The sequence below is a fragment of the Triticum urartu genome, unplaced genomic scaffold (genome assembly GCF_003073215.2).
Source record: "Triticum urartu cultivar G1812 unplaced genomic scaffold, Tu2.1 TuUngrouped_contig_188, whole genome shotgun sequence".
NCBI lineage: Eukaryota > Viridiplantae > Streptophyta > Magnoliopsida > Poales > Poaceae > Triticum > Triticum urartu.
The window spans coordinates 30792-56993 of NW_024112338.1; the positions used below are offsets into that span (position 1 = coordinate 30792).

Here is a 26202-nt window from a genome sequence, read left to right on the forward strand (position 1 = left end):
GCTGCAGGCGTGCTGGCTTGGACCACGCGAAGGCCACCGCGTGCGGCCGCAGAAGGTCGAAACGGCGACCCATCACGCGTAGTATATTCGGGGGAGGGCGCCACCGAAACAAGAGATGGGTTAGAGGAGAACGGGGAGAACATACTGACTTGCTCGCAGCCGTGATTGAAGAGACTCACGCGATGAGGAGGTTTTTATAGGCACGTACGTCGGTTGTGATCTTTTAAGATAGAGAAAGAAAGATTGAAGAGAAACCTGGAAACTGCTACGGACAAAATTCTGGAAACCGCTGCATGCATCGATGTCCAGATCAATCGAGAGAGCCCATGAGCAGTCGGCGCATGCACATGCACGTGGTCACATCAAAAAAAGCCCATCCCATCGCTGCATGTTGCGAGCTCCACCTGCTGTAGACAAAGAAAATCACCGCTCGACAGATTGGAGATGTGGTTGACCAGGAACTGCTCACCACCAAAATTGCAAAATCCACCCAAAGTGCACATGAAAAAATGCAAATCAGTTAACAAAATTTTCACTTGCAGCCTACAGTTACCATGCAAATGTACACCCCAGCCTACCAATTTAATGCACGTGTCCACACCCCATATGTTCTCATGTTGCTTTCAACCAAGTGGTGAAACGTCAAGGCAAAAACTCTGCCTGGAATAGATGCTTGGGTATGATGGCTTTTCTACCAGAGTGCTAAGGGAATATTATGGTTGTGATTGCTTCTACAACTCTACTACAGACTACCAAGCACTACCAATGCATTCTTATCTTATCTTACTTGGTTCCGGTGTCGTCACTTCCCACTTTCTCGCCAACTTTGGAGGATTAAGTAGTTGTTGTTGTAATTATCTGTTATGTTAGTCTAATCACAAGTTTGCATTAAAAAAATCGCATGGTTTGTTTAAAACAAGAGAACCCATCCCCATTTGTAGAGCAGGTCGCGGGTGAGGGACGAGAGCGGGGCCGTGAGATTTCACGGCCCAAATCCAAATCACGAGCCCAGCCCAGCTTTCCATCTCCCTCTTTCCCCCTTTTCTCTCCGCCGAGCGGAGACGAGGACGCCGTCGCCCGGCCGCCGGACCACCACACCGCCAGCTCCAAGGTCGGCTGGACTGCTTCGTGCCGCGGCTACTTGCCGGCGCAGCCAGTTCCACCACCACCGCTCGCGTTCCGGCCGCCAGTCCGCCCGTCCGTCCGTCCGTCCATGGCGGCGACAGCCACCGGCATCAGCAGGACAAGCGAGGCGGCGGGCACTCGCCTTCCGCGTCCTCCAAACCCACATCCCGCCCGCCACCACCGCCGCTGCTCAAGGTATTCCGCACCGGTTCCCCTTCCTTCCTGCCCCCAAATCTCCACCCTAACCACCATTTTCCTTAGAAATTAGCGGTTTGGCCAGAGAGTACTGTTGTCCAAGTTTAGGCCAAGGAGGTGAACTAGATAGATAGATAGAGTACTGTTGCTCAACTCTGCACATTCGAGTCCAGACTTGTCTTTCAGATATGTAGTGGTTGAATTTCCTGTAATACGTGCTGCAAAATCACATCTCATACTGCAACTGTACTGTTCGGTTGCCATCTAGTTCTAGCAGGGAGGAATGTTATGTATTAGTATCTTGAAGCCACTAAATGATGCTTGATGGATGCAGTTTGCTGCTCAATGGATACAGTTTAATTTATCATATTCAGTCTGGTGTTCAATGGATCCAGTTTCATTTATCATGCCACTAAATGATGCTCGATGCTTTCGTACATTTTGCATGTGTCTGTGTACAACTGTACATCCTTGCGAATCTATCGAATCTCATGTACCTTCTCGTGTGATTGACTGATTGTTCGTAGATACAGGAGGAATTATGCTCTTGAAGATGCCGAGTAACCTAGTATTTATTTCAACATGACTTCTTCTGCATGCATACCACACATTTTTCTCGTTCAGAAACACTAATTTACTATGGTTATCTTCGCAATAAATGTGAACCCAGAAGAGTTTTCTTCCAGATTACCATTGGTTCGCCATTGGCATTGGGTATGTATATGTCTTCTTTTCGTTCTCCATTTTACGAAATCCCTGTGATCTGTTATGGAAAATTACATCTCTACTGCAAATGTAGTGGTTTGTTACCATCTAGCAGATAGGAATGCTATATCTACCGATTCTCGTAGTTAGTATCTTGAACAATGCCTTTCCATATTCAGTACGCTGTTGAATGGATCCGATTTAATTTATTCTGCCACTAAATGATGCTTGATGCTTTCATACATTTGTACGAGTGTGTACATCCTTGCGAAACTGTTGCCTCCCATGTAGCTTCTATGGTAAGTGTTCGTAGATACAGGAGGAATTATGCTCTTGAAGATGCCGAGTAACCTAGTATTTATTTCAACATGACTTCTTCTGCATGCATACCACACATTTTTCTCGTTCAGAAACACTAATTTACTATGGTTATCTTCGCAATAAATGTGAACCCAGAAGAGTTTTCTTCCAGATTACCATTGGTTCGCCATTGGCATTGGGTATGTATATGTCTTCTTTTCGTTCTCCATTTTACGAAATCCCTGTGATCTGTTATGGAAAATTACATCTCTACTGCAAATGTAGTGGTTTGTTACCATCTAGCAGATAGGAATGCTATATCTACCGATTCTCGTAGTTAGTATCTTGAACAATGCCTTTCCATATTCCAGTATGCTGTTGAATGGATCCGATTTAATTTATTCTGCCACTAAATGATGCTTGATGCTTTCATACATTTGTACGAGTGTGTACATCCTTGCGAAACTGTTGCCTCCCATGTAGCTTCTATGGTAAGTGTTCCTATATACAGGAGGAATTGTGCTCTTGTAGAAGCTCGTAGTATTTATTTGAACACGACTTGTTCTGCATGCAAACCATACATTTTTTTTCTTGTTCAGACCTCAGAAACAGTCATTACCATAGTTATCTTTACCATCTGGGTGTGGGAGTTTCTAGCACTGGGTCTGTCCTGTAATCTTCATAATAAATGTTACACTCATTTTTTCCATCAGGAATCTGGAGTAAATTCTTACTCACCGGCCACTGTATCAGTACCCGAATGAGCTTGTTCTTGTGTGAGGCCCTGAACTTGAACAAACCAATCCATCTGAGCACAAGCAGTAAACGCTTGCTACGAGGTTCACTCGCCAAATGATTGATAGAGATCTGAAACCAAAGCTCAAATGAGCGAAAGTAAGGGCCAGCTGCAGTTCAACTTTTTTGTTTCCCTGTCACCTTACGATCATCTGGTTTTGGTTCCATAGAATAGAAAGTCAAATCGTGGTGACTTATGTTACTTTCAATGGTTGCTCTTTTTTTTTCTGGGTAATTTCAATGCTTGCTAGTCTCTTATATTTCTCCCATTAATTTATGTGGCACCCCCATGACTTGTATCACCAGCTAGTGGATCTTAACATTCTGAGCAAGTTATTGCATTATAATATTCATGTGAGTCAGCCAGCTGTATTTAAAATCCGTGCCAACTTGCCAATTTACCTGAATACAATAATGTGCATATGGAATGCTGTCATGCTATATTGTGATGTCTGATTAAATGCTGTCGAGTTTTTCTGACACATAATCATGTAGTCCCTTCGTCCCACGATATAAGATCGTTTTTCAAGCTAAACCATTGAAAAATGATCTTATATTGTGGGACAGAGGGAGTACATGTTTGATTCTTTACTAAACCATTGTTCTAAACCAGACCACTCTCTGCTTAAACATTGGCGGTAGGTCGCTCCTCTTTTAGTCAGTCGATTGTGTTGATCATGATGGGATTGCAGTTGCTGCGATTTCTAGAAGAGGACTGACCCATAACACTGCATATCCCATTCCTATTTTTGTGGTTCATGTATAGGTAAATTAAGTACTTAGAGCCTTATTGTTGTTCTACTGCATAGATAGCCCATATTAAGCATATACGACATACCATTGTGTAACTACATCTTCTCTAGTTGAGTGTCATATAAGGCAACATTCAGCATAAGTGCCTAACGTCATACCATTGTATAGCTACATCTTCTTTAGTTGAGTGCCATATAAGACAATATTAAGCATAAGTGCCTAAAGTTTTGGTGCCTGTTCACTTGTTATTTTTTAGAACGCGGATCTCTGTATAGATCTCAATACACACTTACCTGGGAGAGAGGGAGACCATGACTAGTTTGTGATGTGCTTTGTAGGTTAATCAAATGGTTCATTTAATGGACCGATTGCTCAAACTGGAAGGTATGCATTTGCACCTTACTCCATATCAAGTTCATGCGACTGGTCAAGATGAAGGGATGCTTGAATATATTCCTTGAAGTTTGCTTGCACACGTAACTTCATATTGAGGATCATGGACGCCAGTAGCCACTGCTGGGTTTCCAATTGACTTGTTTGGAAGAAAGGGTATTTGCATTCTAGCTTCATTTCTTAAGTAGATTTGTTTGTACAGAAAGTTACTTTGTTGATTTTGGTTAACTGCTTGCTCCTGATTTTAACAGAACATGATGGTATTATAAGTTACCTGCAAAAGTTCCATCCTGACGAAGATGGTCCATTTGATATAACTGTCAATGCTCGGAAATTTATGTTTATGTCTGCCTTTTATGCTTGGAAATAATTATATAGAAACGTTGATTTCAGTTCTCTTTCAAGTCAGTGATCTTCAACTGTCAATCTTGTAGTGCTGCATCTCTGAGATGATTCTTTTTTGCTTCAGAGGAAAGTGAACTCAGCAATCAAAGTGATTATATTCTTCTGTTCCATCTTGTAAGGGTTATATAGTGCAACTAGGCTTTACTATTTTGACTAAAATTTGTATCAATTAACACCTTCTGCATCATGTTGTTTGCCAAGCATATTAATGCTCTGTTCTGAAAAAAAATCATCTTTTCCTCTTTGCATCATACTGCAAATGTAGCGGTTGGTTGCCATCTAGCAGGAATGCTAATATTACTTGAAAGTTGTGTGGAGCACGCTGTTGCTGAAAAATGCCACCGTAACTATAATTATTCTGGGTGGAATCATACCTTTCTATATTCAATCCACACTGTTTTATTTCTTAAGTAGATTTGCTTCTACAGAAAGTTACATTCATTATTTTTTTGCTTGCTCTCGGATTTTATCAGAGCATCAGTGTTATATGTTACATATAAAAGTTCCATCCTGATGAAGATGGCCTGCCAATGCTTCAAACCGTCTATAAAAGGCTGTGCTGGTTACTCTGCCATGACATATATGATGTGTGCTGGATACTGGTTTGTGTTTGCCTTTTATGCTTAGAAATAAATATCGTTCAGTTCTCTCTAAATTCAGCAATCTTCAACTGCCAATCTTGTAGTGCTGCATATCTGAGACCATTGTTTTTTGGCTCCAAAGGAAATTGAACTTATTGGCACCGAACTTCATTTCTGCTCTTCTGATTACTGTTCAGCAATTAAACTGGTTGTTTCTCGCATTTCACTTTTTAGTAATTTATATAACGCAACTAGGTGCTTATTATTTCTGACTAGTATTCTTATTTTATTAATGCCTTCTGCATCGTTTTGTTTGTCAAGCATGTTAGTGCTCTGTTCTGAAAAAAAATCATCTCTGCCTCTTTGGATCATACTGCAAATGTAGTGATTGGTTGCTATCTAGCAGGGATGCTATATCATTTGAAAGTTGTATTGAGCACATTGTTGATGAAATACACCACCATAATTATAACAATTCTGGGTTAAGCATGACTTTTTATCTCTACTCTTATAAAAAACCGAGTTGGTGATGATGGTGTGCCTGCCATCTTGCAAGATAGACCGTTTGATCTATATCTGACGGATAGAAAGCAAACTATGGCAATTTTGCAAAAAGATACCCGCACCTCTCTCCACATTTGCAGATAAGGCCTTCCCTTGTTCATCCTTATCTCCCACAACCTCATTGTTGAGCAATAAAAAAAGGAAACCTCTGGAACAATCTGGCATGGTGGCCGCATGGGTTTCTACACTTCTCCTCACCCTATCTCTTCTCTTTCTCGAGATATCATTAGTTTTTACACATGGGATTACTCCCGCATGGGTCAATCACAACATGTGTTTTATAAAAGAATGCATCCAGACGTTCCGTGCAATGCACGGGCATCTTGCTAGTATTGAACCCACTTTTCAGTTGATCCAGTTTAGTTAATTGTGCGACTAAATGATGCTTTCATATATTTCAGTTGATCTCTTTGTTTGTCTGTGTGCAAAAGCTTGTCCTAATGAATCTTTTGAACCCAGTGTCATTCTGTCATAAAATTATCTTGGTCTAGTTTGTAAATGATCTGGCAGCAAATGGGGGAGCATCCAAGATAATTTGGACTTTCATAAAGGGTAGTCTAGTCTTGTTTTACATTTCATGGAAATTATTTTGGCTTTTGTTCTAGTCTAGCACAAAATGCTGTTGCCTGCTGTTGGATTAAAATGTGGGTGGGTTGGAAGATTTATTACATCTGGTGTGTGGGGTCTTGCATTGCATGGTTGTGTCAGTGGGAGCAGTGTTTGACACCCGTGACACACACGGAGCATTACCCCACATGTGTAGTGTCTGCACGCACCGGCAGCTGCACGCACCGTATCCACGGCGCTCGTGTCTTCATGATTCGAATAAAGGCGATGTGCTAGTTAGAGTATTGCCGAACGTTGGCTTTCGTTTTTTCCGGTATATGCGTATTGGGAGACCACATCTGACAGCAGCACCTGACACAAGGCAGTTGGCTGGCAGTAATAAAGATGAAGAGGGGGTGTACCCATCGGGACGACGGTGAATAGTCATATGCAAAATAAAATCGCTCAGTTAAAAATATATGTTGTGCACTTAGCAGGCAGTCAGGCAGAGAATAGATTTGTTGTACCGTGGGGCGAGAAGAATAATGTAATCACATCTGTCTATTTATCTCTTCAATTAACACATTAATCCGGCGTTTAACATTAGTTTAAAAACTAGACGGGGTGCATGCAGCAGGCAGCGTGTTGGTTATATGTTTCGTTTGGCAAGAGAGCGAATGTAACCCCACCCATGAAATTTTTATTAAATTAATTATTTATCCACATGTTGTAAAGCCCAAAGCAGCGTGGAGGGGTGCATGCATGGACCACCGACGCGCGCAGAGAGAGCTGCGCACTGCCGTGCACGCCAGCGGTCGCAAAGTCAAAAAAGATGTCCGACACTATGTCAGAACGCTGCCTCACACCCGCACGCTGTACAGCCACCCTGCATGGCTGGCCCATTTGTGTCAGATGTGTACCGCGCGCCGTGCGAGCCCACAGAGCACAGGTGGACCCGGTATTTGGTTGTATGTGGCGTTGTATTCATCAGTTGTGACTTTTTCGCTTATTCTATGCGCGCATCACCCCGGCGCAGCGGGCGGCTGGATATCTGCGTCCAGCTGCCGCTGCGGGCAGGACGTCCGCTCTCGGGAGAACGGGCACTACACCAAGCTTGGCTTTGATGTAATCAAAATCTTCCCTGCTCACAACCCAACTGTATTCCGTCACAGGATGGGTCGCAAGCTTTGTCGGATTCTGCAGGCCATCGAGGGCCTCATAGCAGATATGCAGGCCTTCGGGTTCAAGAACCAACCAGTGTCACCAGTGTCCAAGGAGTGGAGGCTGACAGATTATGTAATCATCGACCCACGAGAAATTGCCAACAGATCCAGACACAAAGATAAGAAGAAGATTGTTGATATACTACTTGATCAAGCTAGTAGTTCAGATCTCACAGTTATTCCCGTTGTTGGAATGGGGGGCCTTGGCAAGACCACATTAGCGCAACTTATATACAATGAACCTGAAATTCAGAAGCATTTCCAGTTGCTGCTCTGGGTTTGTGTCTCTGATACCTTTGATGTGAACTCCCTGGCCAAGAGTATAGTTGAAGCATCCCCCAAGAAGAATGTTGATACACATAAACCACCACTGGATAGACTTAGAAAATTGGTCAGTGGGCAGAGGTATCTCCTTGTATTGGATGATGTCTGGTCTAACAAAGAGTTCCATAAGTGGGAAAGGTTAAAGATCTGTCTCCAGCATGGTGGCATGGGTAGTGCAGTGTTGATAACAACTCGTGATAAGCAAGTTGCTAAAATTATGGGTGCAGATAGAGCTTTCAATCTCAGTCATTTGGAGGATTGCTTCATAAAGGAAATTATCGAGGCTAGAGCATTCAGTTCGGAAAAAGAAAAGCCTGCCATGCTAGTCAAGATGGTTGGTGAGATTGTGAAGAGATGTTGTGGCTCTCCTTTAGCCGCAACTGCATTGGGCTCTGTCCTTCGTGCCAAGACCAGCGTGGAAGAATGGAAGGTTGTATCATCTAGAAGCAGCATTTGCACCAAGGAAACTGGAATTTTGCCAATACTCAAGCTTAGCTACAACGACTTGCCAGCACACATGAAGCAGTGTTTTGCTTTCTGTGCTGTATTTCCCAAGGATTATAATATTAATGTGGAGAAGCTTATCCAACTATGGATCGCGAATGGCTTTATCCCAGAACAAGATGAAGATAGTCTTGAAACCATTGGAAAACATATTTTCAATGAATTGGCATCAAGATCATTCTTTCTGGACATAGAGGAATTTCAGGGCAAAAGGAGTATTGTTTCAAAACTACATGTAAAATCCATGATCTTATGCATGATATTGCAATGTCTGTTATGGGAAAGGAATGTGTTGTTGCAGCTAAGGAACCAAGTCAAACTGAGTGGCATCCAGATACCGCTCGGCATTTATTTTTGTCATGTGCAGAAACAAAAGGTATTTTGAATGATTCTAAGAAGAAAAGATCCCTTGCTGTCCAAACACTGCTACTTGATAGAACTATGAGAAAAAGCTCATTGCAGCATCTGTCAAAATACGACTCTTTGCATGCCTTGAAGCTCTGTACAGTGAATTCTTCTGCACTGAGACCGAAGTATTTGCGCCACCTGAGGTACCTTGATCTCTCTTACAGTTCTATCGAAGCACTTCCTGAGGATATAAGTATTCTATATAACCTACAAACATTGGACCTTTCCAACTGCTCTGATCTTGATCGACTTCCAAGACAAATGAAGTATATGAATCACCTCCGTCACCTCTACACTCATGGATGTCGGAAGTTGAAGAGCATGCCTCCAGAACTCGGAAAACTCACTAGGCTGCAGACACTTACATGTTTCGTAGCAGGAGTTAATGGTGTCGATTGCAGTGATGTTGAAGAGCTGCAACATTTAAACCTTTGTTGTCAGCTAGAGCTATGTCAGGTAGAGAATGTTGGAAAAGCAGAAGCTAAAGTGGCAAACCTCAGAAGAAAGAAAGATCTCATAGAACTGACATTAAGATGGACTTATGTTCATGAAAGCAAGGTGCTCGACAATTTTGAACCTCATGATGTGTTGCAAGTTTTGACAATATATTCCTACGGAGGAGAGTGAAGGAAATATGCCCTAGAGGCAATAATAAAGTTATTATTTATTTCCTTATATCATGATAAAAGTTTATTATTCATGCTAGAATTGTATTAACCGGAAACATAATACATGTGTGAATACATAGACAAACAGAGTGTCACTAGTATGCCTCTACTTGACTAGCTCGTTAATCAAAGATGGTTATGTTTCCTAACCATGGACAAAGAATAGTTATTTGATTAATAGGATCACATCATTAGATGAATGATATGATTGACATGACCCATTCCATTAGCTTAGCACCCGATCGTTTAGTATGTTGCTATTGCTTTCTTCATGACTTATACATGTTCCTATGACTATGAGATTATGCAACTCCCTTTTGCCAGAGGAACACTTTGTGTGCTACCAAACGTCACAACGTAACTGGGTGATTATAAAGGAGCTCTACAGGTGTCTCCAAAGGTACATGTTGGGTTGGCGTATTTCGAGATTAGGATTTGTCACTCCGATTGTCGGAGAGGTATCTCTGGGCCCTCTCGGTAATGCACATCACTTAAGCCTTGCAAGCATTGCAACTAATGAGTTAGTTGCGGGATGATGTATTACAGAAAGAGTAAAGAGACTTTCCGGTAACGAGATTGAACTAGGTATAGGATACCGATGATCGAATCTCGGGCAAGTAACATACCGATGACAAAGGGAACAACGTATGTTGTTATGCGGTCTGACCGATAAAAGATCTTCGTAGAATATGTAGGAACCAATATGGGCATCCAGGTCCCGCTATTGGTTATTGACCGGAGACGTGTCTCGGTCATGTCTACATTGTTCTCGAACCCATAGGGTCCGCACGCTTAAGGTTTCGATGACAGTTATATTATGAGTTTATGCGTTTTGATGTACCGAAGGTTGTTCGGAGTCCTGGATGTGATCACGGACATGACGAGGAGTCTCGAAATGGTCGAGACATAAATATTGATATATTGGAAGCCTATGTTTGGATATCGGAAGTGTTTCGGGTGAAATCAGGATTTTACCGAATTACCGGGAGGTTACCAGAACCCCCCGGGAGGTATATGGGCCTTAGTGGGCCTTAGTGGAAGAGAGGAGAGGTGGCCATATATGGGCCGCGCGCCCCTCCCCCCTTGGTCCGAATAGGACAAGGAGAGGGGGTCGGCCCCCCTTCCTCCTCTCTCTCCTCTTCCCCCCCCTCCATGAATCCTATTCCAACTAGGAAAGGGGGGAGTCCTATTCCCGGAGGGAGTAGGACTCCTCCTGGCGCGCCTCCTCTTGGCCGGCCGGCCCCCCCTTTGAACCTTTATATACGGAGGCAAGGGGCACCCCTAAGGACACAAGTTGATCCACGTGATTATATTCTTAGCCGTGTGCGGTGCCCCCTTCCACCATAGTCCTCGATAATATTGTAGCAGTGCTTCGGCGAAGCCCTGCGACAGTAGTACATCAAGATCGTCACCACGCCGTCGTGCTGACGGAACTCTTCCCCGACACTTTGCTGGATCGGAGTCCGGGGATCATCATCGAGCTGAACGTGTGCTAGAACTCGGAGGTGCCGTAGTTTCGGTGCTTGATCGGTCGGGCCGTGAAGATGTACGACTACATCAACCAAGTTAACGCTTCCGTTGTCGATCTACAAGGGTACGTAGATCACACTCTCCCCTCTCATTGCTATGCATCACCATGATCTTGCGTGTACGTAGGAAATTTTTTGAAATTACTACGTTCCCCAACAGTGGCATCCGAGTCTAGGTTTTATATGTTGACGTTATATGCACGAGTAGAACACAAGTGAGTTGTGGGCGATATAAGTCATACTACTTACCAGCATGTCATACTTTGGTTCGGCGGTATTGTTGGACGAAGCGGCCCGGACCGACATTATGCGTACGCTTACGCGAGACCGGTTCTCCCGACGTGCTTTGCACATAGGTGGCTTGCGGGTGACAGTTTCTCCAACTTTAGTTGAACCGAGTGTGGCTACGCCCGGTCCTTGTGAAGGTTAAAATAGCACCAACTTGACAAACTATCGTTGTGTTTTTGATGCGTAGGTAAGATTGGTTCTTGCTTAAGCCCGTAGCAGCCACGTAAAACATGCAACAACAAAGTAGAGGACGTCTAACTTGTTTTTGCAGGGCATGTTGTGATGTGATATGGTCAAGACATGATGCTAAATTTTATTGTATGAGATGATCATGTTTTGTAACCGGCAAGAGCCATATGGTTGTCGCTTTATTGTATGCAATGCAATCGCGCTGTAATGCTTTACTTTATCATTAAGCGGTAGCGATAGTCGTGGAAGCATAAGATTGGCGAGACGACAACGATGCTACGATGGAGATCATGGTGTCGCGCCGGTGACGATGGTGATCATGACGGTGCTTCGGAGATGGAGATCACAAGCACAAGATGATGATGGCCATATCATATCACTTATATTGATTGCATGTGATGTTTATCTTTTATGCATCTTATCTTTCTTTGATTGACGGTAGCATTATAAGATGATCTCTCACTAATTATCAAGAAGTATTCTCCCTGAGTATGCACCGTTGCGAAAGTTCTTCGTGCTGAGACACCACGTGATGATCGGGTGTGATAGGCTATACGTTCAAATACAACGGGTGCAAAACAGTTGCACACGCGGAATACTCAGGTTATACTTGACGAGCCAAGCATATACAGGTATGGCCTCGGAACACGGAGACCGAAAGGTCGAGCGTGAATCATATAGTAGATATGATCAACATAGTGATGTTCACCAATGAAACTACTCCATCTCACGTGATGATCGGACATGGTTTAGTTGATTTGGATCACGTAATCACTTAGAGGATTAGAGGGATGTCTATCTAAGTGGGAGTTCTTTAAGTAATATGATTAATTGAACCTAAATTTATCATGAACTTAGTACCTGATAGTATCTTGCTTGTTTATGTATGATTGTAGATAAATGGCCCGTGCTGTTGTTCCATTGAATTTTAATGCGTTCCTTGAGAAAGCAAAGTTGAAAGATGATGGTAGCAATTACACGGACTGGGTCCGTAACTTGAGGATTATCCTCATTGCTGCACAGAAGAATTACGTCATGGAAGCACCGCTGGGTGCCAGGCCTGCTGCTGGAGCAACACCAGATGTTGTGAATGTCTGGCAGAGCAAAGCTGATGACTACTCAATAGTTCAGTGTGCCATGCTTTACGGCTTAGAACCGGGACTTCAACGACGTTTTAAACGTCATGGAGCATATGAGATGTTCCAGGAGTTGAAGTTAATATTTCAAGCAAATGCCCGGATTGAGAGATATGAAGTCTCCAATAAGTTCTATAGCTGCAAGATGGAGGAGAACAGTTCTGTCAGTGAGCATATACTCAAAATGTCTGGGTATAATAATCACTTGATTCAAATGAGAGTTAATCTTTCAGATGATTGCGTCATTGACAGAATTCTCCAATCACTGCCACCAAGCTACAAGAGCTTCGTGATGAACTATAATATGCAAGGGATGAATAAGACTATTCCCGAGCTCTTCGCAATGCTGAAAGCTGCGGAGGTAGAAATCAAAAAGGAGCATCAAGTGTTGATGGTCAACAAGACCACTAGTTTCAAGAAAAAGGGCAAAGGGAAGAAGAAGGGGAACTTCAAGAAGAACAGCAAGCAAGTTGCTGCTCAAGAGAAGAAACCCAAGTCTGGACCTAAGTCTGAAACTGAGTGCTTCTACTGCAAGCAGACTGGTCACTGGAAGTGGAACTGCCCCAAGTATTTGGCGGATAAGAAGGATGGCAAGGTGAACAAAGGTATATGTGATATACATGTTATTGATGTGTACCTTACTAATGCTCGCAGTAGCACCTGGGTATTTGATACTGGTTCTGTTGCTAATATTTGCAACTCGAAACAGGGACTACGAATTAAGCGAAGATTGGATAAGGACGATGTGACGATGCGCGTGGGAAACGGTTCCAAAGTCGATGTGATCGCGGTCGGCACGCTACCTCTACATCTACCTTTGGGATTAATATTAGACCTAAATAATTGTTATTTGGTGCCAGCGTTAAGCATGAACATTATATTTGGATCTTGTTTGATGCGAGACGGTTATTCATTTAAATCAGAGAATAATGGTTGTTCTATTTATATGAGTAATATCTTTTATGGTCATGCACCCTTGAAGAGTGGTCTATTCTTATTGAATCTCGATAGTAGTAACACACATATTCATAATGTTGAAGCCAAAAGATGCAGAGTTAATAAAGATAGTGCAACTTATTTACGGCACTGCCGTTTAGGTCATATCGGTGTAAAGCGCATGAAGAAACTCCATACTGATGGACTTTTGGAACCACTTGATTATGAATCACTTGGTACTTGCGAACCGTGCCTCATGGGCAAGATGACTAAAACGCCGTTCTTCGGTACTATGCAGAGAGCAACAGATTTGTTGGAAATCATACATACTAATGTATTTGGTCCGATGAATATTGAGGCTCGTGGCGGATATCGTTATTTTCTCACCTTCACAGATGACTTAAGCAGATATGGATATATCTACTTAATGAAACATAAGTCTGAAACGTTTGAAAAGTTCAAAGAATTTCAGAGTGATGTTGAAAATCATTGTAACAAGAAAATAAAGTTTCTACGATCTGATCGTGGAGGAGAATATTTGAGTTACGAGTTTGGTGTACATTTGAAACAATGCGGAATAGTTTCGCAACTCACGCCACTCGGAACACCACATCGTAATGGTGTGTCCGAACGTCGTAATCGTAGTTTACTAGATATAGTGCGATCTATGATGTCTCTTACTGATTTACCGCTATCGTTTTGGGGTTATGCTTTGGAGACGGCCACATTCACGTTAAATAGGGCACCATCAAAATCCGTTGAGACAACGCCTTATGAACTATGGTTTGGCAAGAAACCAAAGTTGTCGTTTCTGAAAGTTTGGGGCTGCGATGCTTATGTGAAAAAGCTTCAACCTGATAAGTTCGAACCCAAATCGGAGAAATGTGTCTTCATAGGATATCCAAAGGAGACTATTGGATACACCTTCTATCACAGATCCGAAGGCAAGACTTTTGTTGCTAAGTTCAGAAACTTTCTGGAGAAGGAGTTTCTCTCGAAAGAAGTGAGTGGGAGAAAAGTAGAACTTGACGAGGTAACTGTACCTGCTCCCTTATTGGAAAGTAGTGCATCACAGAAAACTGTTTCTGTGACACCTACACCAATTAGTGAGGAAGCTAATGATAATGATCATGAAACTTCAGAACAAGATACTACTGAACTTCGTAGACCAACCAGAGTGAGATCCGCACCAGAGTGGTACGGTAATCCAGTTCTGGAAGTCATGCTACTAGATCATGATGAACCTACGAACTCTGAAGAAGCGATGGTAAGCCCAGATTCCGCAAAATGGCTTGAAGCCATGAAATCTGAGATGGGATCCATGTATGAGAACAAAGTGTGGACTTCGGTTTGCCCAATGATCGGCAAGCAATTGAGAATAAATGGATCTTTAAGAAGAAGACTGACGCCGACGGTAATATTACTGTCTACAAAGCTCGACTTGTCGCAAAAGGGTTTCGGCAAGTTCAAGGGGTTGACTATGATGAGACCTTGTCACCCATAGCGATGCTTAAGTCTGTCCGAATCATGTTAGCAATTGCCGCATTTTATGATTATGAAATTTGGCAGATGGATGTCAAAACTGCATTCCTGAATGGATTTCTGGAAGAAGAGTTGTATATGATGCAATCGGAAGGTTTTGTCGATCCAAAGGGAGCTAACAAAGTGTGCAAGCTCCAGCGATCCATTTATGGACTGGTGCAAGCCTCTCGGAGTTGGAATAAACGCTTTGATAGTGTGATCAAAGCATTTGGTTTTATACAAACTTTTGGAGAAGCCTGTATTTACAAGAAAGTGAGTGGGAGCTCTGTAGCATTTCTGATATTATACGTGGATGACATATTACTGATTGGAAATGATATAGAATTTCTGGATAGCATAAAGGGATACTTGAATAAGAGTTTTTCAATGAAAGACCTCGGTGAAGCTGCCTACATATTAGGCATAAAGATCTATAGAGATAGATCAAGACGTTTAATTGGACTTTCACAAAGCACATACCTTGACAAGATTTTGAAGAAGTTCAAAATGGATCAAGCAAAGAAAGGGTTCTTGCCTGTGTTACAAGGTGTGAAGTTGAGTCAGACTCAATGCCCGACCACTCCAGAAGATAGAGAGAAAATGAAAGATGTTCCCTATGCTTCAGCCATAGGCTCTATCATGTATGCAATGCTGTGTACCAGACCTGATGTGTGCCTTGCTATAAGTCTAGCAGGGAGGTACCAAAGTAATCCAGGAGTGGATCACTAGACAGCGGTCAAGAACATCCTGAAGTACCTGAAAAGGACTAAGGATATGTTTCTCGTATATGGAGGTGACAAAGAGCTCATCGTAAATGGTTACGTTGATGCAAGCTTTGACACTGATCCGGACGATTCTAAATCACAAACCGGATACGTGTTTATATTAAACGGTGGAGCTGTCAGTTGGTACAGTTCTAAACAAAGCGTCGTGGCGGGATCTACGTGTGAAGCGGAATACATAGCTGCTTCGGAAGCAGCGAATGAAGGAGTCTGGATGAAGGAGTTCATATCCGATCTAGGTGTCATACCTAGTGCATCGGGTCCAATGAAAATCTTTTGTGACAATACTGGTGCAATTGCCTTGGCGAAGGAATCCAGATTTCACAAGAGAACCAAGCACATCAAGAGACGCTTCAATTCCATCCGGGATCTAGTCCAGGTGGGAGACATAGAGATTTGCAAAATACATACGGATCTGAATGTTGCAGACCCGTTGACTAAGCCTCTTCCACGAGCAAAACATGATCAGCACCAAGGCTCCATGGGTGTTAGAATCATTACTGTGTAATCTAGATTATTGACTCTAGTGCAAGTGGGAGACTGAAGGAAATATGCCCTAGGGGAAATAATAAAGTTATTATTTATTTCCTTATATCATGATAAAAGTTTATTATTCATGCTAGAATTGTATTAACCGGAAACATAATACATGTGTGAATACATAGATAAACAGAGTGTCACTAGTATGCCTCTACTTGACTAGCTCGTTAATCAAAGATGGTTATGTTTCCTAACCATGGACAAAGAGTTGTTATTTGATTAACGGGATCACATCATTAGTTGAATGATATGATTGACATGACCCATTCCATTAGCTTAGCACCCGATCGTTTAGTATGTTGCTATTGCTTTCTTCATGACTTATACATGTTCCTATGACTATGAGATTATGCAACTCTCGTTTGCCAGAGGAACACTTTGTGTGCTACCAAACGTCACAACGTAACTGGGTGATTATAAAGGAGCTCTACAGGTGTCTCCAAAGGTACATGTTGGGTTGGCGTATTTCGAGATTAGGATTTGTCACTCCGATTGTCGGAGAGGTATCTCTGGGCCCTCTCGGTAATGCACATCACTTAAGCCTTGCAAGCATTACAACTAATGAGTTAGTTGCGGGATGATGTATTACAGAACGAGTAAAGAGACTTGCCGGTAACGAGATTGAACTAGGTATAGGATACTGACGATCGAATCTCGGGCAAGTAACATACCGATGACAAAGGGAACAACGTATGTTGTTATGCGGTCTGACCGATAAAAGATCTTCGTAGAATATGTAGGAACCAATATGGGCATCCAGGTCCCGCTATTGGTTATTGACCGGAGACGTGTCTCGGTCATGTCTACATTGTTCTCGAACCCGTAGGGTCCGCACGCTTAAGGTTCCGATGACAGTTATATTATGAGTTTATGCGTTTTGATGTACCGAAGGTTGTTCGGAGTCCTGGATGTGATCACGGACATGACGAGGAGTCTCGAAATGGTCGAGACATAAAGATTGATATATTGGAAGCCTATGTTTGGATATCGAAAGTGTTCCGGTTGAAATCGGGATTTTACCGGATTACCGGGAGGTATATGGGCCTTACTGGGCCTTAGTGGAAGAGAGGAGAGGTGGCCAGAGATGGGCCGCGCGCCCCTCCCCCCTTGGTCCGAATAGGACAAGGAGAGGGGGTCGGCCCCCCTTCCTCCTCTCTCTCCTCTTCCCCCCCCTCCATGAATCCTATTCCAACTAGGAAAGGGGGGAGTCCTATTCCCGGAGGGAGTAGGACTCCTCCTGGCGCGCCTCCTCTTGGCCGGCCGGCCCCCCCTTTGAACCTTTATATACGGAGGCAAGGGGCACCCCTAAGGACACAAGTTGATCCACGTGATCATATTCTTAGCCGTGTGCGGTGCCCCCTTCCACCATAGTCCTCGATAATATTGTAGCAGTGCTTAGGCGAAGCCCTGCGACAGTAGTACATCAAGATCGTCACCACGCCGTCGTGCTGACGGAACTCTTCCCCAACACTTTGCTGGATCGGAGTCCGGGGATCGTCATTGAGCTGAACGTGTGCTAGAACTCGGAGGTGCCGTAGTTTCGGTGCTTGATCGGTCGGGCCGTGAAGACGTACGACTACATCAACCAAGTTAACGCTTCCGTTGTCGATGTACAAGGGTACGTAGATCACACTCTCCCCTCTCGTTGCTATGCATCACCATGATCTTGCGTGTGCGTAGGAAACTTTTTGAAATTACTACGTTCCCCAACAGAGAGTGCATGGGTATGTTACAAAACATGGTTGCAATCCATCTCTTTCATTGTGAAAGACTGCAACTTTTGTTCAAATGCGGTAGGTCCTTCACTTTTCCAAAACTGAAGGAGCTTACGCTAGAACACCTGTTGGATTTAGAGAGATGGTGGGAAATTAAGGAGTGGGAAGAAGAAAAGATAATATTTCCTCTACTTAAGAAGTTGTTTATTAGGCACTGTGGAAAGTTGGCAGCATTGCCGGAAGCACAACAGTTGTTTATCGGGAAATCTGGAAAGCTGATTGCGTTACCTGAAGCACAGTTGCTTCAAGAACCATGTAGTGGAGACTATAGATTGGTACGCTCACCATTTCCTGCCCTAAAGGTACTCAAATTGGAAAATTTGGAGAGCTTTCAGAGATGGGATGCATTTGAAGGGACTCAAGGAGAAGAGATATTGTTTCCTCGGCTTGAGAAACTATCAATTAAGAAATGCCCAAAGCTGACAGATTTACCTGAAGCACAAAAACTCAGTGTATTAGAAATTGAAGATGGCAAGCAAGAGATCTTCCATTTTGTAGATAGATATTTGTCTTCGCTGACCAAACTGATACTGAAACTAGAAAACACAGAAATAACATCAGAGGCTGAGTGCACTTCAATTGTACCTGTGGACAAGGAGAAATGGAACAAGAAATCCCCACTTACAGTTGTGGAGTTAAGATGCTGTAACTCATTCTTTGGATCAGGTGCACTAGAGCCATGGTACTATTTTGTACACATTGAAGAGTTGGAAATTGTTAGATGCGATGTGCTCGTCCACTGGCCAGAGAAAGTGTTCCTAAGCTTGGTATCCTTGAGAAGTTTAGAGATTAGAGAGTGCAAAAATCTCACTGGATACGCACAAGCTCCTCTTGAGCCATCACCATTTGAAAGGAGTCAACACCTGCCACGTCTGGAGTCTGTTCGGTTAAATGATTGTGCAAGTTTGGTAGAGATGTTCAACCTCCCGGCATCTCTCAAGGAAATGGATATTGCTTGTTGCCGTAAGCTTGAGTCCATATTTGGCAGGCAGCAGGGCATATCAGAGTCAATTCAAGGGTCTTCTTGCAGTGAGCCAGCCGTGCCCACAACTGTATCAGAGTTGTCATCCTCACCCATGAATCACTTTTGTCCATGCCTAGAAATTCTAGAGTTACTTGGATGTGGAAGTTTACCAGCGGTTCTACATCTTCCTCCGTCCTTAAAGACCATATTTATTTCTTGGTGCAGTAGTATTCAGGTCCTGACATGTCAGCTGGGTGGGCTTCCAAAACCACAAGTCACTACTTCCATAAATGTACCAGAGCCATCAGCAGCAGCACGAGAGCATTCACTTCCTCCTTGTCTCCAATCTCTAACTATATTGTCCTGTCATAGCATGTTGGGGGGTGTCCTCCGTCTGCCCACTTCCCTCAAGTCACTGAACATTAAGGACAACAATGGGCTGACATCACTGGAGCCTCTGTCGGCACAACACTTCCCATCGTTGGAAAAACTTTGGCTTAGAAGATGGGCAAAATTAGCAAATCTGACCTTAAAACGAAAGTATTTCACAAACTAAACTGTTTTAGAAAATATTTCACACTGCTGACCCTTTTGTGCAGCGCCCGACAACAAGGCGCTGCATTCTACTGTGCAACTCCTTACAGCTAGGCGCTGCACAGTGTAGTGCAACTCCTTAGAGCTAGGCGCTGCACAGTGTGGCGCCTAAGTGTTAGGCGTTGCACAGTAGAGTGCAGCGTCTTAATGTCAGGCGCTGCACATTAAAGGTCAGCCGGGTGAAATACTTTAAAGAACAGTTTAGTTTGTGAAATAGTTTCGACCTGAGGTCAAATTTGTGCCTTTTGCCTAGAAGATGCAGAACCTTGGCATCCCTACCGAATGAATCGCAAGCATACAGGTCTCTGCAATATCTTGAAATTAAAGGTTGTCCAGCTATAAAGAAGCTCCCTAGATGCCTGTAGCAGCAACTGGGCAGCATGGACATCCATGACAAAGAACTGGATGCCTATTATGAAGGTATGCACGTTTTCTATCTTTCTTTGCCACATTTAGCCAACAAATGCAGTCATCCATCCCATCCCATGTATCATGCCAATAGGTTTGTAGACGTTTGCTCTCCATTATTTTGTTGCTATGTGGTATAAATTTCCATGTTACAGTAGTTTGTACGTGTTTGTTCTGACATCATTTGTCATGTATACAGTGATAGCACTTGAACCAAAGACATGGAAGGAAATTCCAAGGCTAGTCCATGAGCGGAGAAAGGCTGCTCGAGAAGCTAGGGAACTCAAGCAATCCATGCAGGAGTAAATAGGACGAGAATTACATGAAAGGGCATCGATTTTTTTTTGCTTCAAATAATGTACTAGGTTATGTCATGATTGTAACCATTCGGCTTGGCTGAACAATGCCCTTTATCTTCTCCAGATACTTGTAATGTGGATTAATTCATCTCCTTCAACATTTGCCAGGTTTAGTAGAAGTTGGGATACTTACTTTGTGAGCTATATATATATATATCTAGTTTGAGTGTCGTTACTTAGTTGAGACATTGGCCTGTAACTCGTTGAGACACTTGTTCCTTCATCTCCTTGTCTGACAGGGAGGACTTTCTGATTGTGGAGAAACTAAACCAGTACTCCATGGTTTTCTTTGGTTGTGATTTTATCTGCTTCAAATTACGCGCTTGCTCTGCTCTGAAGCAGGATCTAGTAGCCCAGGTTGTTGTTGGGTTGTGATATTGCTAAGCTGTTGCGGTGGTTAGATTATCTGACATTTTCCAGCTCCTATTTGTGGTGCAAGTTGAGGAACTTATTGTTATTAATATTTTGAGTCGAGTTGAGGAACTTATTGATTGACTTACTTTTGGTTAATGTCAATGGACTGGTGTGCAGGTGCCCGTGTGATCAGGAGACGGAGGCCACAGAAAGGAAGCGTCTTGGCATGACCGCCTGGGAGTGTTCTGGTTGGCTGGTATAGACTTGTGATCTATTTTTTCCATGAGCTATTTTAGCAGCGCCCTAGTTGTTTCAGAGCTTTAATGTTGTATAGCTGACTTAGTTTACATTTGAGTGATGCAACAGGCAGACCTGCTATTTTTTTTTCATGAACAGACACTGAATAACCAGGTTGAACAAATTGTCTCAGGCGCCTGGTCACCAATCAGCCGTCCGACGCCTCCTATATATGTCCTGACTAAATTGGTTGATCGACAAACCTGACTCCAAGCCACCACACAGTGACCCCCTTCGTGTGTTCAGACCTCGGCACTTGAACCTGTTCAGCAACTTATTTAAACTGGGACTGAACATTCAGCACTGCAGTCGTCGGAGATGGTACGCGGCCGGCAATGCTAGCTGCTTGTAAGGGGAGGTGTATTCGTTGCCAGAAATTCTATTCAGTGGGTCTTCTGCTTTTATACTATACTACTGTCAGTATTAGCTGTTCGCTCCCGAGCTTTGTCAGGCACAACGTTGGAAGATGCCGCCGGGGACGACCACTCTACATATCGCCGGTGACCATGGCCACTCGAGAGCCTTATTTCTCTGCTATGCCTGTATTAGCTGCTAGTTAACATTGGTCTGTAAGCTGTTCTGTTCGTTCTGTAAGCTGTTCTCTTTCTGACTACAGTATTATGTACAACCTCTGCAAGCTAATATAAGACGTTTCTTATATTAGTTTTAAAAGGGAGTACATCATAGCAATCGGATTAAAGCGATTAAATGAGTAGAATTACAACACACGGAATCATAAATTAAAGTGATACTAACAAGGAGGGTCGATGTGTCTTGTATGGTGGAGTAGCTGCAGGTTGGTTAGCTGCTGCACATTGCCTCTTCAGACCCTCCTGTCCAGTATTGGATGGTTGGGATGGACGCTTCTGATTTCATCCATCAAATCCTCCACACCACGATCCCGCCTCCAGTTCCAGATACTGACATGCTTGAGGCTTGAGAGGTGGAGCAATCCAGGGTTGTACTGCTCAGGCCATCGGAACACAACCAGTTTCAACCTCTGGAGCTTTGGCATGGCTCCCGGCTCGAACATCAAGCACGTCTCGCCGTGGAAGTTCAGCTTCACTAAACGCTGGAATCCTTGGCTGCTGATGACACAACTCTGGCGTTGGGTATAGAGCAGCAGAATTGTAAGAGAGAGCAGCATGGGTAGACTGGCGAGGATATTGACACTTTCCTCTCCCATTTCACGAACGTACCTGATGCTAAGGCGGGTGAGGTTGATGAGGGATCTGATCTGCCTTGGTACAGAGGGGAAATCAAAATTTCCAACCCCCTCCAGGAAGAGCCTCCGGAGAGGTGGAGGAGAGGAGCCACTCGGAAACACCCACGAATTTAAGAAATCAGAGCTTTTGATCCCAGTGAAGTGCAGCGAACGGAGGCTGTTTGCAACGAGCTTGGACAGAGTTGAGGCACACACTCTCATGTGATCTTCCTCATCGAGAACCCTATCAAAACCTAAAATCCATTTAATCTTCAGCGCCCTTAGTTTGGTCAGCTCCCCGAGCCCTTGAACAGACCTTACAGATGCATTACAGAGATTGATCCCTGATAGCTCCTCCAGGCATTGCAGATTCCCAATTCCATCAGGCAGCGGAGTAAAAATTTCATCCAGGAAAAGGCACACTAGTTTCTTTAATTGAACAATAGTTGCTGGTAGTTTCAGAATTCTATAACCTCTAAGATCTAATACCTCTAGATGTTGCAGATTGCCAATTTGTTCCGGAAGCTCGGTTATGGTTGTGTCGGGACTTGTGATCTGGTAACCAATGATCCTCAGGTACTTCAGTTGATAGAAACTTCCAATGTGTTCAATGTGACAGTTCTTAGATTTCACAATTCCTTCTATATTCAGCACTCGCAAAGCTTCACAATTTTGAGGCAGTTGCTTACCTCTAGGTCCAAATATATTAAGTGACCGAAGATGCGATGCATCCTTTATTGGCAAATCTGCAGCTTCAGAAGAGTTCAAGTGGAGGGATAACCAGCGAATCTTCCATGAAGGGTATTTACCATCCATCAACACAGTGACAAATTTGTCTTCCGCAGCTTGAGATGTAATAAAATCCAATACAATATCATGGACTCCGCAGATTTTCACTCTTGTGCCATCTGCCCCAATCTTTCTTGCTTGAATCATGCTTCTATTGATAAGCTCATTCAAATAGCTTTCTCCAAGCCTCTCCATATCTCCTCTGTTTTCCCCACCGATTAAGCCTTCAGCCATCCAATTCCATATCAAAAATCTGCTGTCAATGTAGTAACCCTCCGGGAAGACACTCAGATATAAAAAACAAGCCTTTAAATGGTGTGGAAGGTCAAGATAACTAAGCAGCAATATTCTCTTCATTTGGTCAAGTGGACAATCTTTCTCGACTGCAGAAGAAACAGACTTCCGTATTTTTGACCAGACTTCGACTGTTCTACTTTTGCTGGCTAATAAACTTCCTATACTGATTATGGCCAATGGCAAACCACCACATTTCTTCAAAATTTCATCTGCTACTTCCCGCAATTCTTGGGGACAACATTCCCCAGAAGGAAAGATTCTTCCAAAGAATAAACTGCGGGAATCATCAACAGTTAGAAGCTTTGCTTCATACATATGCCCGTCCATGTCAGCACAGCATGACGTTGCCACATTCTTACTACGTGTTGTAGCAATTATTCTACTTCGCTTGTTATTATCAATAGGTAAGGCAAATTTCACATGTTGCCAAGCCGATGTGCTCCAAATATCATCAACAACAATCAGGTACCTGCATTCATTTGTTTGGGGAATGCATTAGATCTCCAGTCCATGCAAAATACAGAGCATATTTTCACTATGCAAAGAAATTAAGGCGGTAGTTAGATTGAGAAAGCTGCGCAAGGAAAGGCCCAAAATTAATATGATCCCCATTGTTGTTAGAATAGTTTGTTTGGGTAGCTGTACATAAATGCTTGGTAGAGAGAAAGATAAATAAGGAAGATCTCACTTGACTTGCAATGCAAGCTGGCTTAACCTCAAAGTTTATACGCCTTATGTTGTGTATAAAAGAGAGTAGTGATCGTAGCAATGACGAGAGCTACACTCATAAGTACTCTGTGTTAATACTAAATTCTAATCTGCTTACATGGAATAAAATGTAAGGATGTTCTGGCTCGATCAATATTGATTGCCTGTTATCATTCATGAAACTATTTGAGACTGAATTAGAATACTTGAAGAAAGAGTAAATCAAGAATGATTACCTCTTGTCTTTCAAGTGTTCCCTGAGCTTGAGTATCAGCTGCTCCAGATCCCACATTTCTGAGTTGTTGTACTCTTCTTCATTGACTTGAAAGAGGATATGTTTTAAAAGCCTCTTGATGTCGGGAGTTCGAGAAACAGAGACGAAAGCCCGACAATCAAACTGTTCTTGGATCTTGTTGTACACCTCCAAGGCCAGAGTGGTCTTGCCGGAGCCTCCAATCCCAAAGATGGCCACCACGTTTGGTTTCTCGTCTTGCTCCATCAGCCACCCAAATATTTTCTCCTGGGGGCCGTCAATGCCCACCGGATTTTGCACCGCCTCGTACTGCGTGCGTAGCCCTGCTTGGTCCAAGGGAACATGGGGTGGAGGCGGCGGGAGGCACTGGTCAATGTTGTACCGATTGCGCCGCTCACTCTCCTCGACGACCATGGCTTTGAGCTCATCGATCTCCTTCCCGGTCTGGAAGTCATCCCACACACTCTTGATCTTCCTCACGGCCTTGCTCACGAGGCCGTCACCCCCCTGGGACTGGGAGCCTCCATGGCCGCGGCGGCGCTGCATGAAGCGGTCAATGTAGTCCTCGATCTCGAACGACATGTCCCGCACCCTGTCCCTCCACTCCCTGGTCTGCGGGTCCATGTGCTCCTCCACGTCGGAGAGCCTGAGCAGCACGGCTTTCATGCTGCTCAGCTCGTTTCTCAGGTACTGGATGCCAAGCTTGACTTTCTTGCCGAGCAGGGCTGTCCCGACCAGGCTGCTGACCTCGTCGCCGAGCAGGTCATTTAGCTTGCTGATGACAGAGTTAATGGCTCCCGTGCCGATGCTCACTGCCATCTCTGTAACAGCCATGCCTATTGCCTGGCCTGCATACGCATCCATTTCTTTCAGGTCCATTCAAAACTAAACTCAAATCTTGAATCGAGACAATGGAACTGAAATCTTAAATGGGAGTAAAAAAATTGGAACTACAATCTTGAATGGGAGTAAAAGAGAATACTAACTAAAATCATTGGACTGCGCGAGCTTTCGACTGGAGACCCACCTGGAGCTTGGAGGCTGCTGCACTGACCGCCCAATCTCGCCGGCTAATGGCTTGCCACCTTGGAGTCCCCCGAACGGAGCAGGGACGTGGAAATCAGCGATGACGCGGGTCGGAGATCTGGAAGGGAAGCCACGGCGGCGCGGAAGATCTCCGAGCAAAGCCGGGACTAGAAGCCGCGGTGGGCAGTGCGGAGGTGGCGGCGCGGAGAAGTCACAGCGGTTCGTCTCAACCGCCGTCGCGGATGCGGAGGCGGAGCGGTGCTCGTGGAGAAGAGGGAAGTAGCACTGTAACTACAGCCTACAGAGGTGGGAAGATGCTCGCTGGGAAAGAGCCACGGTGAAAGCCAAAAAGCTGCCACTTGTGGTAAAAGCTCAGCCAGCTCGCATCTCTCGATGGGAATGAGATAATGCCAGACGCGACCCACTTGGTCCGCACGACAAAAATACGCAGCCCAATACATTGATGCAAAGAGGCTCAATTTCGTGTTTTTAACCCTTTTGACAAACAATTTCAGAATCTGATCCTGGTTTGAAATTTTTTCGGGATTTGACACTTTTGCTACCGCCAGAGCCTCTGGCGGTAGGGTTACACAGCCTACCGCCAGTGCCCCTGACGGTAGGTTATGATGGAGGGGACGGCGGCCGTCACCGCGTGCTGACGTGGATAAGTACCTTACTGCCAGAGGCCCTGGCGGTAGGCTGTATAACCTTACCGCCAGATGCTCTGGCGGTAAGGTGTGACAGGGTTTTGCCGTGCAGACATT

At 44.0% G+C, this 26202-nt stretch overlaps 1 protein-coding gene and 1 pseudogene across 2 annotated transcripts; one reads left to right on the forward strand and one right to left on the reverse strand.

Moving 5' to 3' along the window:
• The first annotated feature begins 947 nt into the window (after positions 1 to 947).
• LOC125526790 lies at positions 948 to 20457 on the forward strand (annotated as a pseudogene).
• Positions 20458 to 21723: 1266 nt separating this feature from the next.
• LOC125526791 (disease resistance protein RGA5-like) lies at positions 21724 to 25788 on the reverse strand. Of its 2 annotated transcripts, XM_048691418.1 has the most exons (4): positions 25440 to 25788; positions 24396 to 25260; positions 22361 to 23920; positions 22088 to 22263 (listed from the first exon to the last, which is right to left on the reverse strand). In XM_048691418.1, the coding sequence occupies exons 2-4, from the start codon at positions 25244 to 25246 to the stop codon at positions 22227 to 22229; spliced, it is 2448 nt and encodes an 815-aa protein (XP_048547375.1). In that variant the 5' UTR covers positions 25247 to 25260; positions 25440 to 25788; the 3' UTR covers positions 22088 to 22226. The 2 variants fall into 2 exon arrangements, with proteins under 2 accessions (XP_048547374.1, XP_048547375.1); XM_048691417.1 differs by having other exon boundaries at positions 21724 to 23920.
• Positions 25789 to 26202: the final 414 nt, after the last annotated feature.